This window comes from Clarias gariepinus, chromosome 20, assembly GCF_024256425.1.
Source record: "Clarias gariepinus isolate MV-2021 ecotype Netherlands chromosome 20, CGAR_prim_01v2, whole genome shotgun sequence".
In the NCBI taxonomy this organism is placed as follows: Eukaryota; Metazoa; Chordata; class Actinopteri; order Siluriformes; family Clariidae; genus Clarias; species Clarias gariepinus.
Window position 1 is genome coordinate 19476117 of NC_071119.1, and position 13970 is coordinate 19490086.

Consider the following 13970-nt stretch of genomic DNA (forward strand, 5'->3'; position numbering starts at 1 on the left):
CATGACATACTAGAAGACAGGTGGCTGAGAAAACACCATGTCCATAAAACCAACCAATTGAGGAAGCACACTATTCTTAAAATTATTATATGTACACTGGTAGATTGGCAGACACCCGTATCTAGAGCGACGTTTATTACATTATACATCTGCACAGTTAAGGGGTTAAGGGCCTTGGTCAAGTGGTGGTGTTGGGGTTTGAACCTGCCACCTTTTCTACCAAAGTCTGAGCTACTCCTGTCCCAGCTGGTTGAAACAACAGTTCATCTTTGGCACCTGAGGGCATTGCGGGGCTATTCTCAAAATTACAGTAACTAGCTGCGAATGTCAAGCATACTGTATAGTTTTGGTGGTACAGGGATAGATTGGTGCAGAGCTCGGCATACTTCAGGTAAAGCATGGCACAATTCAAGCAAACAAAACAGGGTTAGGGGTTAGGAGCCTGTCTCTCCTTGGTTCTATTTCTGGGTCAACAGAAGACAATCCTTGCCTGGTTAGGACTCGGCTCGGGAGGTCTCCCTGTTGACCTCCATCTGAAGCTGGGGCATCCGGATGGCCTGCAATGCAAATCAATCAATCAATCAATCAATCTATCTATCATTATTTTGTATGTTTATGAATTCAACCTTTTGAGCCTTTTAAAATCTTGTCTAATTTGCATTTATCTTCTCAAACACACACTCAAACCTCATACCATTTGTACTTTTCCTTAAAAACTCACAACAGTGCGTTTGACTTCATTTGAATATAGTTCCACTATTTACAGATAAAACTTTTTTATTAACGAAAGCTGAAGTTTAGAGGCCTCTGAGACTTTTTTTTAGCATCTCAAAAACCATAAACTGCTGAATGTTCTTTTCGTTTGTGATTCACAAAGCTGTTAGATCCTAATATGGCATATCTAAAAGAGCAAGGCTAAAAAGCCTTGCTTTGCTCTCTATTGAGATATAAGTGCGTACTCGGGTAAACAGATTGTCCTCCATAGCTCTCACCTCAGCACTCGGGGTTCTGGGCCACTGTAGTGGATATACGATAGATTTGCTATCGAATGTCTTCTTATCATTTTTAGTGCTATTAGTTTATGCTGTTAAATAAAGATTGAATAAAGAGTTGTCTTCATACAGTAATACTAGTTTACATAAAGCATTACAAACTTTTATGTAAGTTATGTTCACATGTTATAATGTGTTATATACTGTACAGGTATAACTAATATTATAAAGTTATATGACTTTATAATAAATATCCCGAGAAAAAGTATTGAACTGTTAGAAAGACTGTATTGAAATATATGTTCATGCCCCCCCTCGCCCACAAGGACACCCAGTGGGCAGGGTTAAACTGTACAGAATAGTAAGGCAGTTTATGTGAATGTTAAGTGAAGATGAGCTCCTCTAATATATTTTTATGAAGGTGTAAATCATAGCGGTAATGGTGGCGATAATAATTATGATAATGGACTACAGTTCTGCTCAGCTCGATACTTTGTAGAGGAATCTTAAAGTGTAAAAATTTTGTTACTTGTCTTCCAGCTTAAATGGTTTACTGTCTTTTATATATAGAACGCATTGTAATGTCTCGTATGGGACTATATAATGCTCATAAGTACTTAGTTGCATCCATAGCACTTTATAAAGCATTATGTGACATAATCTAGTGTTTAATGTACAAATATTACAATGCTTATATAAACTGATATTATGAAGATGTATTTTAACGCCATGTTATGTAGAATACACAAAGCATTTAGGAGCCCTGTCTGTATTTAATGGTCACAAGGGCATAAAGTGACTCATGTATGACATTTTAACAGTTTATATAATGTGTATTAATAGTTTATGTGTTTTACACAATTATAGCTTATTATGTAAAAAAAAGTTTTATATTAGGTGATGTTTATGACCAAATCTTGCTTTATTATAATATGTAATGTAGCATATATTATAACAGCTGGCGTAAGTATTTGCCATTACAGTGATAACAAGCAAAATGTTTACCATAACATGCATTAGTACACTTTATAAATCATGTCTTTAAATTAACATTTGATGTAATCCACTAAAAAACACATTCCCAAATAACTAAAAATACAAAGTTATTATGCTAGATAACGTTATGCAGCATACATAATGTGTTCTTGATCATTATAAATGCTTATAATCACATAGTTTATATATATATATATATATATATATATATATATATATATATATATATATATATATATATATATATAGTATAATTGGAGTTGACATAATAATATAATAATAGTAAAAATAAAAATAATAATAATAACTTACAATAGTCAATACCATTTGTTAAACACATGACCAGATATAATTATAGCCCTATGTGGACTAATATAAAAAGTCATATCATACATATAATTAACATAATAAATATAAATATGTTATTGAAAATATTATAAATATAATAAACAATTGTTTATCTAGAATATATGCAGTTAATATATGTTTTTTAATTATTTTAAGGTGCACTTCACGTAATTTACCAGAGACATATTTAAGGTGAAAGGTGGTTTTTTTTTTGTCTACCCATGTGACAAGGAAAGGCAGAGTTTTATCATTTTATATATATATATATATATATATATATATATATATATATATATATATATATATATATATACTGTATAAAATTATATAAATAAATCAGTGTGATATTTGTGATTTGTGATAGATTGTTCTTGGTTGCTATGACGTCACATGCCTTGGTCTCCTCCAAATCCGTTATGATATATTCACAAAACACTTAGGATATAATTTCAACTTCACTTTAACTATGAAGTACATACATACAGTATAAAACATCACAATTTGCTATAAATTGTCAAGACTTGTCAAGAGCTGCTACTTTTATTCTCCAATCTCCTACAGTTTGTTAAGGAGGTGTTGCCCCCCCCCCCTCCCCCCTGTCTTGTCAGTCCACCTGCTAACAATGATTAAAGGGTCCACCCTGTTTAAGATACCTCTTTATGAAAATTCCTTTTACCAACGTCCATGGTGCAAATTTTCATGTCACCCATCACAGCATACCTAGGGAAAAATAAGCACTTGGAGAACAGTCTGGGACTGACTGAAAATGCATTATGCTCCTTATTAAGTGCCCTACTTTGTTGGTGAAAATAAAGCTTTCTAACACCCTCCATGGGGCAGTCGTGGCTCAGGTGGTTGAGGCTCTAGGTTGCTGATTGAAGGATTAGGGGTTCAAACCCCACCACTGCCAGGGTGACACTGTTGGGTCCTTGTGAAAGGGGTTTTCCTTTACCCTATGCCCATACAAAAATTTACTCCATTGTTAAAGGGTCTCTAAGCCCAAATAAGAAAGCAGGATGGTTGGGCTTCAGGCCCCCTTTGCTATCGAGATACCAGTACTCTCTGGCTCAACACCAACCTACATTCTACACTACAGGTCAGTTGTATAGCTCCATCAGCTAATATGGCCACTGTCGCCTTGCACCTCCAGGGTATGGGTTTGATTCCAACTCTGTGTGCATGGAGTTTGCTTGTTCTCCCCGTGCTTGGTGGGTTTCCTCAGGGTAATCTCATGCCCTGGTTTCCTGGGATAAGCTCCATGCCCAACTCTGTGACCCTGTATAAAAGAAGGAAGCTGTATAGACGATAAATGAGACTGAGTGTAAACATATGAAATGTATAAGCATGGCCTTTTTAATATGCTTTGTTTATTTATTTGTTTCACGCACTCTGATGAACTTTTAACAGTCTTCCTGTTATTTCGAACAATCCCGAAATCCAATTTGGTTGGGATCAAATTTTAGAATGTCAGAAAGCCCTATGATTGTAAAAGCTTAAAGCTCATATTCGACATGTATTTGATTGTCAAGAATGCTGTTTGTTTTTATTCTAGGTGACTGATTGGAAGATGGAAAAAAGCGACAAAGAACTGTAGTGTTGTGTTTTATTTTTGTGTTCGAAAAAGTGGTTCAACTTGAAGCAATTATATGCAAAGTATGCAACTGAACATATTTGTATTAACTCTCTCTCTCTCTCTTTCTCTCTCTCTCCCTTTCTCTTATAGGAGATTCATCCCAAGTGGGTAAGTCAACTCATCTTTTTTAATCCCTTTCTTTTTATAATCACCTTGTGCAGCATCACTCTGAGATTCTGAAGGCTGCGTTCTTGGCATTGATGTCGGTTTGAGTCGACACAAGCTGCAATGATTGCGGTGTTTGCACATCACACACACACACACACACACGCACACACACACACGCACTTAATCAGTTGCCCTCATTCTGCTGTAACAAGCACTTTGGCATTGTACCAGACTCAACCTGGCAGAATAAAACTGTACACTAACAAGGCAAATTTATGTGTATCAATATTTTAATCATGCACTTGCACACACACAACACACGTTCTTTTCCCCTTTATTTTGTTCTTTGTGTTAAGGTCTTAAATATATTGCATATACTGTATTGATGTTTGGATTGACTGATTAATTGATTCAGAACAAAAGACGACAGAGGACGGCGTTTCGCTTTGTTGTTTTATTAAATGACATTTTTTAAAAATAATAATCAAAATTAAAAATAAAAAAAACAGATGAATAAATATATAATGTCAGCAACAATAAAAACACCAACTACTACTACTACTACTACTACTACTACTAATAATAATAATATGCATATTTATTCATAGAAAACACACAAAATTCTTGACAGTGCAGAGAAAAAGGCAAAAAAAAGGTAATAATAATAATAATAATAATAATAATAATAATAATAATAATATCTTTTTTTATCTTGAATGTGCCAAAAAAGTAATGAATGAAAGAAAATGAGAAATAAGTATGAATAGGATGTATCACATAAATTAATCTGCATGAATTGATGTAATAGAATAAGGGCACAAATAAAGATTTAAAGACTCAAATAACTTTATTAATCCCAGAAGGAAACTGCTTTGTCTTAGTCACAGTTGCTTTGATTAATTTACCGTGAAGAAAGAAAAAAACATTGATTAGACAGGAAAAAGAAAATTAAAGAAATAAAAAATAGAGTTAAATAAAGCACACGATGATGATATTAAATGATATTTAATCTCAATATAATAAATAATATCAGCAACAATAATACCAACATTAAAAAATACTATAACTACCACTACTTATAATAATAATAATAATAATAATAATAACATGCATTATTATTCTTTTTATTATACTTTTCTTATTATTTTGCCTCTTTTTCTTCACTGTCAAGAATTAATAATATGCATATTTATTCATAGGAAACGCACAAAATTCTTGACTGTGAAAAAAAAGACGCGAAATAATAAGAAAAGTATGATAATGATAATAGTAATAATAGAGAAAAGTGCAAATAAGCAGAATAGAAAATGAATGAGACACATCATGTAACTCTACATGATTGGATGCAATGTAATAAGGGCAAAAATAATTATATTTAACCTCAATATAATAAAAAATGGGAGCAACAATAATTACTACACTAACAAATACTATTAATACTACTACTTAAAATTATTAATAATAATTATGAATAAAGAATATTTAAATACAAAAAAGTGATTAAAAAATAATAGAAAGGGAAATTAGCATGAATTTATTTTTAATGAGATGTATCACATAAATGAGTCCCTATGAACCGTTGCAATAGAATAAGGGCAAAAAGAATTATATTTAACCCCAATATAATAAATAATAGCAGCGACAATAATAACAAGGCTAACTAATACTATTATTACCACCACTTATAATATTATTATTATTATTATTATTATTATTATTATTATTATTATTATTAACAATGATAATAACAATAACAATAATAATAATAATAATAATAATAATATGCATATTTATTCATAGAAAACACACAAAATTCTTGACAGTGCAAAAAAAGAGGCGAAATAATAAGAAAAGTGCAAATAAGCAGAATAGAAAATGAATGAGACACATCACGTAAATGAGTCCGCATGAATGGGTGCATTAGAATAAGAGTAAAAATGATGTACCATTTAACCTCAAGATAGCTGAGACAGCACAATATGGCAGGAAAAAAATAAAATAAAGCTTAGAAGCAGAATATTCTTACAGTTAGTTGGGCATGTAATTCATTTGCAAATGAAATTCAAAGAGTTTTTGTGTAAGGCGCTATATACTGCAGTGTTCACATTCTGCTTTCAGAAAATGATCTAAAACATTATAAATAAAAGTGAAGTGTTGCTTAGAAGTGTCTTGTAAGCTCTTAATTCTCTCGAGTATCAGCTCGAGAATCTCTAAAAAACAGCACACTGGCGCGTATTCTATCCTCTCCCTTTTCTCCCGATCGCCAGATTTAAATGTTGACATCATTTCTTTATTATATACACCGAGAGTAGCTCACAAACTCGGCCGAGCCGTCTCCCAGCAACAGTTTTAAGAGCCAGTGATGGTGGCGTGGGGTCACAGAGTTTCTCCACTTATCAGCGGAATACAGAGAGCCCAATTTCAAATGACAGGGATTAAGCAAATGAGAAGGATCAAGCAATTTTTTCCCCCTTTTCTTTCCTTTTTACTTTCTGATCTATTCTTCTGCACATTTGTAGCTGCTTTTTTGGCGTTTTTTCCCCCCACCTTTCTTCCCTTGATGGTCTGAATGGATGTTTTCCCTTTTTTTTTCTTCTTTTTTTTTTTTTTTGCAAGTGCTAAATGTTTTTCTGTTTGTGGATGTAGATTTTAGTAGACAAGGTGCAAGACTCTATAAAGTCTGTATATACAGTACAGCGTGTGTGATAGCAGGCTGCTGGATCAGCAGGTCCCAGCCTGAGCCGAAAGCCTTAACTGGGATTTATCAGGTAGCCAGAGATGAGATGTGATAACATATAAAGCTGCTTTACTGCAGGGGCTTTGAAGAAAAGGTGCCTTCAGAAAGGTACTTTAAAGAGGAAGGAGTCGCGGCAGTTGCTCTCTGAACTGAAACACCGAACTTCACGGTAGTTAGTTAACAGCGATACGTAAAGTTGTGTCGTAGTGAAACCGTGGTGGCTGCTGCAACTCTATAAGCGTGCTTCGATCGTCAGATATGAATTATGATGCATGAACTGACGGAAAGGAATGAATGATGTCTCTCATGCGGCGATTCATAAAGACATAATGAACAAAACATAATATGATGTAACATAACAGGACATGCCATGGCAAAACTAATTATAATATGCAATACAACAGCATAATAGAGTCCTAACAAATATCAGTACCACTGTGTCGTATCAAGTCCGTTCATAGCACAACAAACTTCATAATGATAATGCCATACAGTATACTGTAATAACAATAAAATGAAATATAATAGAATTGTATGGCATGAAATGATTATTAAAAATCATGATATATGTCATAACCATGTGATATGACACGTCTTATTCTAACAACACGTGAGGTGACGTGACATGATGTAACAGGCAAAAGTATTCGTTACATATCATATCAGATCACTGACATGGTGTGATTTTACAGTACATCATGAGAAAGATACCATTTTAACCTGATGCAATACAACACTTTATTAACATAATGTTACACAGGTATATATACCATTATTTAAACATATACAGCACTTAACATGTTACACAGGATAATAACAGATACCATTGTGGCAGAACATATAGTAACAACCATAAACGTAATGTTACACCGCATAATATCACATCAGAGGGGATGACATGACATAAATCATAAATTGTGTAATATTTTGTGTAGCTTTGCATCATTTAGTTTAATTTCATTTACTACAAAGAAATTTTCACGTTACTGTATATATCATGAAATGAAACATCATGAGTAGCCCATATTATGTCTGATCGCTGCATTTTGGCTGGATGTGTCAAATTGTGAAGGATGAAGTTTGCGAGACCGCCCGGCACGATGCAAGTTTAATAATGAAACTGGTTGCAATTTTATATACAGTATACACACACACATATATATATATATATCCCCCCCCCCCCCTTGTTTTTATTGGAGTCACCTTGCAAACAGGCTCAGAAGCAGCGAAGATGAGAGGCAGAAGTCTTGTAAAGTAGCCGATCGCACGCAAGTGTGTGTACGAATGTGTGCATGTGTGTGTGTGTATACAGTATACGTGTTTAAGATAAAGTAAGCAGCAATTTCATCCTACAGTACATGGCTTTATAATTTATTGATCACAGCAGGCATGGGAATGGAGACGTATTTTATATTTCTTTATGTATTTTTAAATGATTTTGCTTCAGTTTATAGTGTATCAAAGGGATGATTAGAATCATCCTGAGAATCTTATAGAAGATATAAAGTTTTTTTTATAAAAAATGGAGGCATGATTTTTCTTTAATGCATATGAGAGCGAGAGGGAAAGAGAGGGAGATTGTAAAAATGAAAGAGGGGATTTATCAGCCTTCTTCCATAATTTTTTATTTTTTATTTTACTTCTATGCCTTTTTTTTTTTTTTTTGGTCTTATGTGATCAGCAGGATGAGGGACGGGACTTCATTTTCAGCTTGCTTTAAGTCCACTTTTGCTTTTTCATGCACGAGAAGAGATAATAGTAAGCAGAAGCGTATGTAATTTTGTTAAACTGATGGCCTCAGGTGGCGTGGCAATCAGAGAAAGCCGTTTGTTGAATTGAGGAGACTTTTTTGGGAAAAAACAAAAAAATGCTGCATCCACCACTACCACCATCATGTAGATGAATTCGGTATAAGCTCCTGCTCTGGTTGACTCTTTGTCGGTCGTTGATCAGAAGGGAAGACTAAAAGATGGTGAAAGGGGCGCCATTTGTTTTGAGAGATTTCATTCTTTCCAGATGACACGCAATACCTCGAAGCTTTTGTTTTTCGCTCTTGCACTTGAGCCCTCTATCACTTTTATCCCCTTTATTCACTTATTCCTGCTTATTCTCATACTTCATCTCTCGCCACTCAGTCTGGCTGTGGTCATGAATAAAAAAAATAAATCTGCAGTAGTTCCACACACACACACACACACACACACACTCTCACTGGGGAGTGGGTTAGCATTAGTACAGGAGATTAAAAGTACTTAAAATGGTTTAACAGCATTGGGAGCTGATAATGTTTTCTGAATATTAATTAGAATTGAACTCCGCTCAGTTATAGTCATGTTTATACACCGTGGACCGGAGGGACGGCACGACCTAACGTGAAATAATAAGAGTACAACAGTAAAGGATACAGCAAAAGCCCTTAAAGGAGGAGCGTTCAAGCAAAACCGGTACTCGTGATTAACATTTCTTGTTAATGGAGTTGTAAAACTGGTTCCACATGTATGGGCTGTTAAAGGAGTTCCTGGGGGGCCAGCGATGTTCCGATGTGATGCAGGCAGCCTGATCATGAACATTTTTTTTACCTTGATGGTTTCTAAGCACTAGTGTAGCAGGGGATTACTTATTCAACTATTCGGTCTTTCATCTTCTACACCGCTTATCCTGTATAAAGAGACGTGGTGACCTACAGCCTACACCAGGAGACACGAGGTGGGATACACCCTGAACAGGATGCTAATCCATTGCAGAGCACACACACACACACACACACACACACACACGCACTTAGAATATTCTCATTGGTTCTGTACTGTGTAAATGTGTGCGTGCTTGTTCTGCGCGATGTATTGGCACCCCGCCCAGTGCCCCGAGTCCCCTGGGATAGCCTCCAGGCCTACCGTGTCCTGCAACCCTGTACAGGATAAGCGGTATAGAGAATAAGTGAGTCAGTGAGATTTTTCTTACCACTGCTATATTTTATTGCATTACTATTTTTAACTTGAACTATTACTCACGACACATAAATACTCATTCTACAAGAATGCTGCTTAAGCAAGTTCAAATAAAATTACCATGGCCTGAAAAAAAGCTGACGAACAATGGGGATTGGTACGGAGAGTGCCATTAGCCAACAGTGGCCAACAGTGGTACTGCACCACAGAACAACACATTACGAACAGTTTAGAAAGGTAGGAAAGCCCCCAAAGTAATTCACTAGGTAAGAATACCATATTTAGCATGGATACATCAATATACAGTGGCACGGCTTAGTGGTTAGCACTGTCACCTTGCACCTCCAGGGTCGAGAGTTCGATTCCCGCCTTAAAGCCTGCGTGCATGGAGTTTCCACATTTTCCCCGTGCTTGGGATCCTCCCATGGTGGGTTTTCACTAATTTGCACGTATTGTGTGCATGACCAGGTGGTGTAGTGGTAAGCACTATTGCCTTGAACCTTCCGGCCCGGTTCGAGTCCCATCTCTGTGTTAAAAGAGTTTGCATGTTCTCCCCATGCTTTCCTCCCACAGTCCAAAGACATGAAGATTAGGCTAATTGGTGCTCCCAAATTATCCGTTGTGTGTAAATGAGTGTGTGTGCCCTGCGATGTATTGGCACCCTGACCAGGGGTATACCCCAGCTCATGTCCTAAGTCCCCTAGAATAGGCTCCAGGCCCCCTGCGACACAGAATATCTGACTACAGGATAAAGCGGTATAACAAGGTGAACAAGGTGAGCGGTTATACAACAATAATCCACACCTTCTGACTAGTCGGATTCAATTATTTAACCCTACTATTGGTGATGCACTTAGTATTATTTCCCCATTAATAATAAGGGGCATTGTAGGACACATACTATAGGCAATTTTGTAAACACTAATTAGCCTAATCTGCATGTCTTTAACCTGTGGGAGGAAACCGGAATACCCGGAGGAAACCCACCAAGCACGGGGAGTACTTGCAAGCTCCATGCACACAGACCCGAGGTGGGAATCGAACCCCGAGGTGCAGAGCGACAGTGCTAACTACCAAGCCACCGTGCCGCCATGTTGTATTTCTATTTCTAGTAATTATGTCTGATGTTATTAAGAAATCAAGAAAGTTTTTTTTTTGGTCTAAATTCTACCTATAAATGAGTCAGATGGACACGCATCATTTAGACAACGCGCAATGTAATGTATCATACCCCTCTTTTCCGCTAGAAACAAACAGTCGCACGTATACTGTAGCTTTGATCGTTGTAACACATTTAGAAGATTAACGGCATCTCAAACTATAATTACGCCTCGCTCGAGCCGAATTTCCTCACAGCGATTAAAATGTCAGATCAGATGTCAGGACGTTAGCTGGCGTAGCCCGTCTCTGATCGCTGCCTCATCAATACCTGTTAGGAAATAGAGCAGGAGATGATGTGGAAATGTTAACAGGTCTGATGATTAGTTTGCCTCTGTAAATGTTAATGTGATTAGACTATTATCTTCATCAGCTTATTGACGTTCCGCCGACATCGCAGTTGCGTTTACTTCCTCAGAGACGCCGTGCCAGCGGTACCACGTGTCTTTTCTTTTTTTTTTTTTACGTCAGTCGTCTGATTTCTCTGAGGCAGGAATCACTTTGCATTTAATTCTAGACAACATGTTTTCCATAAGTGCTGGCATTTGAAAAAAAAAGACAAAAACAAAACAAAAAAAGACATATGACATGTACTGACATTCTGGCAGTATGTTTTTTTTTTTTTCTTTTAGGTTCCTGCTGTGTTTGTTGATTGCCAGTTGAAGGTCAAAGGTATCTGAATTGAGCAGGCTTTTGTGTTCGTCAGCCTCAGCATGTGGATCAGTATTTTACCCTTGTTTTCCGTTCATGAGCTTTTGTTCTCAGCCTGCGTGTTAAACCCGGCTTATCGATTCTCGAACCAGTAAGTGCGACGTCCATGAATTATCTTGTCAAGGCGTTTGTTGCTAAGAGATCAAATCCTGAGAGGACACTCGTTCCATGTAAACAAAGCATACGACTTGAGAAGTAAAAGCGAACCTACAGACAATGCTCAGAAGAATTATTTTTTCCCCTTTCTTTGGCGTAGATAGTAATGAGATTCATGTGTTACAAGCTTTACCTAATATACGGAGTTAGACGGCTAGTCAAAAAATATCCGCACTCTGGTTATATTAAAACTTCTAGTCATTTAAGTTCAAGCAGACACCTGGTGTCGAAACAATTCATAACCAGAAGTGTTTGAATATCTGCAAACTAAATTTACTCTAAGGACGGTGAAAGAGAATCATTACTGGTGACGAGACACGGATTCATCACTCCGAGCCTGAGAGTAAACGGCAAAGTCTGGAACGGAAACATCCTCAAATGTTGACCGGAAAAAAGTTTAAAAATCGATTATCTGCTGGAAAATTCATCAATGCTTACAGTTTTCGGGGATTCTCAATGGCCAGTATTGAAATATTATTTTTAGGAAAAAGGTTCAACAGGCGCTTGTTGAAGAGCTGAAGCCTAAAAGCTAAAAAAGGAAGTAAAAGAACAACAACAACAAAAAAAAACTGACAGAGTTACAGTGTAACAGTGTTTAACCTTAAAATTTCTTCTTTCCGCCATTTTGTCCTCTGCTATAAAAACTCTTAAGCCTCTTAAAAGTCCTCCTCTCTACTCCTAACAATTTTTTCACCTTAGGAGCTGTTTTTAAGTCTAAGATGTTTGGTGAACCTAAATTTAAGGGGAAATTCTAAGAAAATGTCATAATTCAAAAAATGTTCTTAGCATTTCATCAATAAGATCAACTTTTAGGCTTAAGTAACTTTGTGAATACACGTCCTGATCTTGATCCATCTGAATTTCACCTGTTTGGTCCCCTGGAAGCAGCTCTCTGATGATTCACTTCTGATGAAGAAGTGAAGACAGTGGTGCATTCGTGGCTCGCAGCTCAAAAAATTAAGATCTCTAGAAGATTTCTAGAAGATCTGAAGTGACTAATACTGAACATTTTGCAGAACTAGTAGTGTCACTACTTGTCGCCAGCCGTGGTGACTCACAGCAGCTCGGAAACATCACGTCTTCGGATGTCCCTGTGTTGGATTTTCACTTCGACTCCTGACTCACTCCAAGCCTCCACTTCCCTTCCGCTCTCCCTCTGCTTGTGTCTAATAGATAAGAACATGGTTATCCTTTTGCACTGCATGTGACACTCGCTCTGAGACATAGAGAGAGCTGGCTGTGATGTAAAGCTGTGATTTACACACACACACACACAGCATACTGTACGTATTTAACCAGCGATAGTCACGGTCGTCCTTTGGATGGAAAGTTCCAGTGGACCGGGGTTAGCCGCGAATGCATATGTGTCTGTTTATTGGTTCGGCAGTTAAAAAGTCATGCGGCTGTGAAATGAGTGACCAGTGAAACGCAATCTGTTGCAATAGAGGAGAAATGGTGTTGTAAAATAACTCCCTCATGTACCGCGTCCCTTGCTTGCTCTCTTTCCGCGCAGCCGCCTCCCTCTCTGGCAAGTGAAGCATGTCATTAAAGAAGACAGCTGTGCCTCCCTTAGCTTTCGCAGCATCTCTCTATGTCTCTTTCTCCATTTCTCTCCTCCTACTCCTCCGTATTCCACCTCCAGTCATCCTTGCTCCCCCCTCACTTGATGCACTTTATTTCTTTTCTTTTTTTCCCCAGTTCTTGCACATACAGTATTTTTACTTTATTATTGGTATTATTGCTGCAGTTGGATAATAAAGCAATGCTAAGATTCAGATTTGTTAGTGCTTTTACAGATCTGTTTCTGTAGTTTGGTGGACCAGAAGTCAGCATGGCATAATGCACCCTGAATGAAACGGCTATATTGTTAATTTTCAATAGGTCATGGCTTACTGCGCGGGATTTTTATTTTTGTTTAAAAAGTTTTTTCCAGTTGTTTCCAAATATTGACTGTTTATTTTATTAATCTTTATTGCTCTTTATAGAAGTTTATTTTATGCAGAAATGTTTTCAAAAAAATCTTTTGCTGATGCCATATTTCTGTATATGCCCAAGACTTTTACACAATACTATAAGTTAAAACAGTTGATAGGTTTTACTGAGCTTGCTGGAGAATATGAGTTCTTCAGGTAACTTTGTCACACTCGCTCTTTCTTATTTTTATGCAAATCCCAGGAGCGTAC

At 36.7% G+C, this 13970-nt stretch overlaps 1 protein-coding gene across 2 annotated transcripts in view; it reads left to right on the forward strand.

Moving 5' to 3' along the window:
* nrxn2b (neurexin 2b) overlaps positions 1 to 13970 on the forward strand; it is a 703577-nt gene that overhangs the window by 231860 nt on the left and 457747 nt on the right. For both annotated transcript variants that reach the window (XM_053479498.1, XM_053479499.1), the window contains one exon: positions 4060 to 4077. In XM_053479498.1, coding sequence (XP_053335473.1) covers positions 4060 to 4077 — 18 coding nt within the window. The remainder of the gene's footprint in view (positions 1 to 4059; positions 4078 to 13970) is intronic.